The sequence below is a fragment of the Engraulis encrasicolus genome, chromosome 7 (genome assembly GCF_034702125.1).
Source record: "Engraulis encrasicolus isolate BLACKSEA-1 chromosome 7, IST_EnEncr_1.0, whole genome shotgun sequence".
Classification (NCBI taxonomy): domain Eukaryota; kingdom Metazoa; phylum Chordata; class Actinopteri; order Clupeiformes; family Engraulidae; genus Engraulis; species Engraulis encrasicolus.
Genome location: NC_085863.1, coordinates 4,503,126 through 4,511,621, shown reverse-complemented (window position 1 = coordinate 4,511,621; position 8,496 = coordinate 4,503,126). Strand labels below are relative to the sequence as shown.

Here is an 8,496-nt window from a genome sequence, read left to right as displayed (position 1 = left end):
GCCAACCTCTCGGCGGCACCATTGGGTTTTAGCCGCCACAGTAGGTATTGCAACTATGCTGCTCATTGAAGCTGTGCTGTCTATGGCCATACTTGATCTTTTCATTAACATTTTCTAAATAATAAACTAATATTTACTAATATGACCAAAGTGCAGTACGTTTTTCAGCTAAAAATGTTTATTTCTAGAAATTCAAAATGGCGGACAATGGAGAAGATTACCTTTTTTCATGTATGAAAAATGCAATTTTCCCAGTCATAATGAATACTTATAATTTGATGTTGGTGGTAAGTATTCATGAAAAAGGTAACATTTGTGAGTGGGCATTATGAATTCTGGAAATAAACAACTAAAAATCTTCCACAGTGCACCTTGCCCCTGCTTCTAATAGAACAGAGTGCATTATGGGGGCTACAAGGCGGCCCTGCCACTGTGTCTCCTTTAACCCATTGTGTCCTGGAAGCACATATATGGATTTTTCAGGATTTTGAGATTTTAGCTGTTTTATTAAATATGTGGGTATGTTAGAGCTGAATGAACACATTACAATGCAGGGGGAGGGTCTTGACTTTTAAATGTAATCCACTTCATGTTTGTACGTGCTTCGGAGGCTGAGATATTTATGATTTAATAGGAAGGGGGCACCCTTTCCCAAAAAGGGCTTAGGACAAAATGGGTTAAGAAGCGTCCCTGCCACTGTGTCTGTGTCCTGTCCTCTGCGTCCCTGGGAAGGCAGCCTTTGCCCTTATTGGCCGCCAGTAGAAGTGGGTATGAGGTGACTTTCCCAGGGAGAGAGAGGACGCAAGAAGCAAACCCCAGGGGGCTAAGTGGCTATATCTGACAGTACGTGTCTTTTACAACCACATTCCTTTGGTGCACTCATCACACACACACACACACACACACACACACACACACACACACACACACACACACACACACACACACACACACACACACACACACACACACACACACACACACACACACGCACGCACGCACGCACGCACAACCACGATTTCACAAAGTTTTGCACCCTTCAACACAGATTCTCTGTCCTTGGGAAGAGGATGTAAACAACAATATAATCTCTGTATAAGAAATATGCATTGATATAAAAAGACTTCCTCAAGAAACTCCTACAATATTGAGCTACAAGTGAAACAGGGGAAAAATAGCCAATACAGTTGAAAGACTGCCTGAGCAAACCTGATGACGCACAAAGGCGAAACGCGTTGTTCGCTCTGAATAGACAAGCAAAAAGTCTAATAAGTGTGCGGTAAACTTCTTTCTTTTGAAGTATTGAACACTCCTGCCTTTGCCAGCACCTAAGCTGTGCATGGATCTTTGAACTGTAGCCAGTTACTTGAATGTGTTGATAAGTTGAAATATTATTTATTTATCCATAAGAACACTATGATTCATATTGGTAGCCCTTTACATTCAGAATTAGCTCTATTGGCCATACTTGCGTTTACAAGGAGTTTGTCTTTGGTCTTCAGCAGTCTTTAATAAAGTGCAAAATCATATTGGAAAACTAATGATGACAAAAAGTAATGCAAAGGGAAAGTTGGAGCAGATGATTGGAAAGTTTGTAGAGTAGAGTAATATTTATTAATTCCGAAGGAAATTGAGGCGTCTAGTAGCACATATACAAACTGATCTGTCAGTGCAGTAGTTGTTCCTGATTAACTACAATCATTAACAAACATTCAGTGGTTATGGTTTATGGTTATGGTTTATGTATGGCAAATATGGCATGGTCAAAGTGAACAGTGAGCCATGAGACATGACACATCCATCAAAGAAGCACTGAAAATAGGCTACAATGAAATCAAATCCAACGAAGATAATATCTATTTTTAATTAATTAATCGTTGTTTTCATCATCATCTTCATCTTCGCTTTGGTCGTCACTGTTTTCATCAGAGGTGCTGTCTGGGTCATCATCATCATCTTCACCATCGTTTTGGTATTGACTGGATTCACCATTTTGATATTGACTGTATTCACCATTTTGGTATTGACCGTATTCACCATTTTGGCATTGGCCGTATTCACCATTTTGATACTGACTGTATTCACCATTTTGATATTGACCGTATTCACCATTTTGGTATTGGCTGTATTCACCATTTTGGTATTGACTGTATTCACCATTGTTTTGGTACTGACCGTATTCACCATTTTGGTCTTCACCGTCTTGGCCATCATCATCATCATCATCATCATCATCCTCACCATCGCTCTGGTCTTCACCGCTTTCCTCAGAGTTGCTGGCTTGGAAGCCACCAAGATCCCCGTTCTTTTGATCACCATCAAGTTCACCGTCCTTTTGGTCACCACCAAGTTCACCGTCCTTTTGGTCGCCACCAAGTTCACCATCATTTTGGTCATCACCGCTTTCATCATAGCTACTGTCTTCATCATCCCCGTCATCACCATCACCACCGTCTCCACCATCGTCGTTGTGTTTGTCACTGCATGTCTCGAAGCTGTCGTGGCCATCCCTACCCTCTGCATAGTAGATGGTGGGTGGTCGGGTTTGACCAGTGACCTTGATACCCGCGAGGATGTCCACTAGTTCCGAGGCGTGTCTCTGGTCGGTGCGGATCTTGAAGCAGAATCGGTGCTGGGAAGGCCTATCTCCTCCACCCTGCGCCAATGGGTATATCTCAATCTCCGTCAGCGTCCTGTTGACACACAAACACCAACATTTGGTACTACAGTAAAAGGGAAAAAGTCCCAAACACACAGTGAGTAGCCAGGGGGCAGTCGTGGCTCAGTGGTTAGAGCACTGGGTTGGCAACCCAAGGGTTCCCGGTTCAATGCCCGACCGAGCCACGGCTGAAGTGCCCTTGAGCAAGGCACCTAACCCCCACACTGCTCCCCGGGCGCCGCTCAGCAGGCAGCCCACTGCTACGGACTAGTGTGTGTACTTCAATGTGATTCACTAGTCCAAATGGGATAAATGCAGAGAAAGAATTTCCCCTAGGGGACCAAAATTGGATCCAATCCAAAAATTATCTCCAATTGGCTTTAAAAAAAAAAAGATGGTCATTATTTTAACCAGGGGAAGGGGGGAAACTTTGCTTTCTTTACTGGGTCATCAAAGTGAAAGTGACAACGAAATGAATACATTTACTTAACAGTAGTGTACTGTAATATGTAGTAGGCCTATATTCAGGTCATTTATAAGGTAGCATAGTAGGTCTATATTGCAGAATGCAAGGCAATGCGCAGCACTGACAGCCAACTAAAGATGTCACTGCAGGTTGCAGATGTGTTGTGCGTTGTGCTAGAAACATACTGTAATCCTGCGTGCTGTCTGCGGTAACATACTGTAATCCTACATGAAGAGTTCAGATGCAAAATTCCCTAACCTGCACTTCTATATTTTTAGAGAACCCCGTTGTTGGTTTAGTTTACTTTCATGGTCTTGATAATGCATATAAATAGTTATATTGCATAAATAAAATAAAAAAATATGCAATTTTTATAGCGTTGTATTAAATAAAAATAAATTAAGATTATTTTCTGAAATGGCACTTAGGGGGTTTTGAATCTGAACTCTTCACATGCTGTCTGTGGTAACATACTGTAATCCTACATGCTGTCTGCGGTAACATACTGTAATCCTGCGTGTTGTCTGTGGTAACATACTGTAATCCTGCATGCTGTGTGCGGTAACATACTGTAATCCTGCATGTTGTCTGTGGTAACATACTGTAATCCTGTGTGTTGTCTGCGGTAACATACTGTAATCCTGCATGTTGTCTGTGGTATAAACATACTGTAATCCTGCATGTTGTCTGTGGTATAAACATACTGTAATCCTGCGTGCTGTAATCCTACATGCTGTGTCTGCGGTAACATACTGTAATCCTGCGTGCTGTCTGCAGTAACATACTGTAATCCTGCATGCTGTCTGTGGTAACATACTGTAATCCTACATGCTGTCTGCGGTAACATACTGTAATCCTACATGCTGTGTGCGGTAACATACTGTAATCCTGCGTGTTGTCTGTGGTATCTCCTCTGGCGCTTCAGGGCCCAGCAGACTGCCATGAGAACCAGGAGCAGCGCGGCCAGGACGGCCATGAAGACCACAAAGACGTCAGACCTCAACCAGTCAACTAGCGTGACGTACTGGGCACCTGCACTAGACATATCTGCAAGAGATATTAGATTAGATTAGATTAGATTAGATTGACTTTTTTTATAGGCCGGTGTGAGAGGAGACAGGACTTTTTTTTTGATAGGCCGGTGTGAGAGGAGACAGGACTTTTTTTTTGATAGGCCGGTGTGAGAGGAGACAGGACATGATAGGAGAGATAAGTACGACCTCAGGGGATTCACAAAAACTAGGGTGCTTCGTCCGGACGTGCCTACGTCACTAGTGATACGCGTCCTCGTTGCCGAACTGCAGTGGGCACTGCACTGGGACTCACTAGATTCAAACAAGCGATTTAGGGTTAGGTTTAGGGTTAAGGTTAGGGTTAGGCTTAGGTTTAGGGTTAAGGTTAGGTTTAGGGTTAAGGTTAGGGTTAGGTTTAGGGTTAAGATTAGGGACGGTATGGACGGTTCTCATGGCGATGAATCAAACGTTGTCGGCAACAAGTAGTCACGTAATACCGCCTCCGGATGAAACAACCTACAATTTGTTTGTCCCATGGCCTCAGCCAGTCAACCACGACTGGGCACCTCCACTACACATATCTGCAAGAGATATTAGCCTGTTGAGACACGTCATTATAAATGTACTGTTACCAGAATGGTAATGACCAAGTGGCAGTGCATTACTAAAGGCCTTGTGTTATGCCATAGTAGTGTAGTACTATGGTAGTTACATTTGATGACTATTGCAGTGTTCCACTGGTGGAAAAGCATGCATTATGGGTCTGTATTAGATTGACGTTTTAGATATTCTTTGGGCTCTTCTTGCCTTTCTTTGGATAGATTGAGAGGAGACAGGACGTGATGGGAGAGAGAGAGAAATGTAAGGAAGAAAAATCCGCACTCACAAACTGCGTCTCATTATTTATTTTAGAAATGCACCGGATCCTGATTTTAGGATCCTGCTGGATACCGGATCCACTGCTTAAGATCCTGCCGGATCCGGAACCGGATACCGGATCCTAGAAAAGGGTTGAAACACATAGTCTACTCGCACACGTGGGCCCATTTTATTACGCTGGCTCAAACTATTTTTTAGATTCATTGGCTTATATTTCCACACTGCCTGCACTGGCCGCTTCCAAAGGACTTTCACTCCATGCAGTGATTGGGGTTGTGAAAGACTGACTGAAAAGCCCAGGCTAGAGATGCACCAGACCCTGATTTTTAGGTAACATGGCGGATACCAGATCCACTGCTTAAGGTCCTGCCGGACCCAGATCCTGTGAAAAACCCTATTATCCTGCCGGATCCGGAACCGGCAATCTAATTTATTTATATTACCACCATGTCCAAAATGAAGGCTTGATAGCCGAAACGCGTTAAATAATGAGACGCAGCTTTTTCTTCTGTAGGTTGATACATTTTATCGTGCACCCAAAGACTTTTGTTTTTTCCAAGAAGTTGAGCGCGTCCAAAAAAAGAGAGAGAGAAATGACCTCAGGCCAGAATCGAACCCGGGTCCCCCAATGTGAATTACTGCTCAACAGCACTTCAGCCCCGGTCGGTGGTGTAGGGAGAGGTAAGGTTGGGACTTGAACCTGCAACCCTCTGATTCTAATACCAACTTCTTCACCATTAAGTCACAACTGCCAAACTGCCATAATAACTGGGTTGCAATTTGATAAATTACTTCAAAATCAAGCAAACATGCAAAGTGTTTATATCCATTGGTAAAGATCCAAATATCTAAATTGATGAAATAACATTTAATGGTCAGTTGACTCAACATGTAGGCCTACATGTAAAATCAACCACAAGTTTCTTCTGAGCATTAAAAAAAGATCTAATGAAGAATCTATAAATGTAAAGAAAAATCGAAAAAATACATAACAAAAAAACAAAATTGTTTGTGTAAATGCCTACATGTTTGTTTATGTACTTTCACACCTGTTCTATTGAATCCATGCAGTGGCTCTGCAAAGAGTTGGAGCAGGCGTCTGGAGGGGGTTGGAGGCTTGAGATGAACTTCCCAGCCTACACAGCAAGAGGGCGCCATTACACCACATTAGATGATAAACACTACAGTAGCCTGTATACTGCCAAAACTGATAAGAGAGGTGCAGCCCAACCTGAGTCATGCGTAGGCCTGACGTACCGTGGGACCTCTGAGGCATGAACTTCCATGAGCTACGGAGGAATCTACATTATTCACATTACGCAGAGTTGGCCGGTTTAAACAATGTCAGAAGAAGACAATAGCCGCACAATGGCTATTATGTATTACGTAGTAACTTGATGTTTAATCAAAGAACAGTCTAGGTAATTTTGGGCATAGACATGCCCATCACATAAACATACAATTGTTTTTCATCTACTTACTCCTGACTTTGAAAGGATGTTTTGGCTTAAACACCAATAATCTGAGAGGAGAATCACCATCCTCAAACCTCAGACCATCCTCTGCAGTCTATCAACAGGCAATATCTTGGATACAAATCTTGGAAACAAGTGTAGCTCATTCTAGCTACTTTATTGTGCAACTAAAGAAGCCACCACATTATGATGTCATAAACAGGCACTGAGTTCCATTGTCATGAAATAGCTGGGAAAATGCCCTTTTACAAATATCCCTCTGGCTCAGAGATACGGGGCCGGGTAGTTTTTTATGCAGAATTCTTTTGTGTTTTGTTTTGTCTGTCTATCTGTATGTACCTGTGGTATTATGAAAAAAGCCGTCTCTAAGAGACATTAACATTTCTTCACAACTCAATAATTGAAATTGAAATTGAAATTGAAACAACTCAACAAGAAATGGGATACTCCAGAGAAATATAACAATTTGTTAACTACTGCTTAAGTTCTGCGAATGAGGCACAGAGGCTCCAAGGAGAAGTGCACTTGCTTACAATTGATAACATTTTATTTTACATTGGATTTGTATGTAGCCTACATAGTATGATGCCATGACATCTGTATTGTTCTGTAGCAAGACTTATTGTGTTCATACATATGTTGAAGTAATTTTCATATGTTTGAGCATGGTAGTCCCTGAGTGACTGAAGGTGTTTAAGACATTTTAGACATTTCAATGCACCTGATTATACACATGCTCTACGAAAGGAATTGTTGCTTACTCTACACGGACAGTTTTGCCTGAAAGGAATAGATCTAACCCAATCGTCTGATCCGAATGCAATGTTCATATCAGATGCAAAAATGACAACTTGGAATAATACCATCCCTCCAATCAGATTAGAATTTTAATCAGACAAGACTGACTACAGAACATATAACTCACACCAGGAGAAAATACATTGATACAGAATTTAATAATCATTTCAGATATAGACAAAACAATATTGATACAAGCATTGATACAACATTTCATTCTACGGTGCAAAAATATTTATTTGTTAAACATTCTGTTTATAAAAACATGGCAAGACAATTGGCGTAATGAGTAACTTTGAATTAATGACAAAATGTAGGAATAACATTCAACTGTATTACAGTACATTCAACAGGCCTACTACATAAAAGGATCTTGAAAGATGAGACGACATGAGATGTGAGTGTGTGTAATAAGATCACAGAGATTCCCACGTCCTACAGGAAACTCAGACAACTTCAGTACATTATTAACCCCATGCAGTACCCTCCTGCACAGGTAGGGATTTGTGTGTGTGTGTGTGTGTGTGTGTGTGTGTGTGTGTGTGTGTGTGTGTGTGTGTGTGTGTGTGTGTGTGTGTGTGTGTGTGTGTGTGTGTGTGTGTGTGCGCGGCAAGACAAGGCATATGCAGTCTGTCATTTGTATAAAGGCAGTTGGTAGTCTATTTCAACAACCTGAACATCCACTTTCCTCCGAAGTAACAGCAGAAAACTTCAGGATAACATTATAACATAACAAATATCCTAACACATGAATCCAACATTGGTCCAGGAAGTACAAAAGACCCTGTAATTTAACTGTAAGAAACGTAAAGAAAACTCTAATGTAATCAACCCTCCTAACATACATACCGTAGTGTCATGGTCATTTTTTGTTTTTGTGGAGTGCAAAATGAATCCATAGACACTATTCAGCCCTTTAGTTCATTTCAATCCTTATCATAAGTTGTGTGGAGCTTTGAACACAACGCTGCAATTCAAAGCTTCACACAACTTACAAGGATTTAAATAAACTTGGAATTCTGAGGCAGCAGGTATTTTTTTACATAGTGGCTACTGTGGCTAGTAGCATCTAGTAGCATCTCCACTGTGGCTAGTGGCATCAAATATGGTTACGTGGCGCTATTCCGACATGTCGCTATTCCGACGTTAATGTCTATTGTCGGAATACCGACACGTTTTCCATCGTCCGCTGCTATTCCTACATGC

General features: G+C 41.6%; 1 protein-coding gene across 4 annotated transcripts; it reads right to left on the bottom strand.

Annotated features, from left to right (window-relative positions):
- Positions 1-1,834: 1,834 nt before the first annotated feature.
- Positions 1,835-6,628, bottom strand: LOC134451915 (uncharacterized protein DDB_G0290685-like). Of its 4 annotated transcripts, none has more exons than XM_063202311.1 (5): positions 6,499-6,628; positions 6,249-6,306; positions 6,067-6,153; positions 4,007-4,172; positions 1,835-2,693 (listed from the first exon to the last, which is right to left on the bottom strand). In XM_063202311.1, the coding sequence occupies exons 1-5, from the start codon at positions 6,556-6,558 to the stop codon at positions 1,871-1,873; spliced, it is 1,194 nt and encodes a 397-aa protein (XP_063058381.1). In that variant the 5' UTR covers positions 6,559-6,628; the 3' UTR covers positions 1,835-1,870. The 4 variants fall into 4 exon arrangements, with proteins under 4 accessions (XP_063058381.1, XP_063058383.1, XP_063058384.1 ...); XM_063202313.1 differs by having other exon boundaries at positions 6,275-6,318; positions 6,499-6,598; XM_063202314.1 differs by having other exon boundaries at positions 6,275-6,306; positions 6,499-6,592.
- Positions 6,629-8,496: the final 1,868 nt, after the last annotated feature.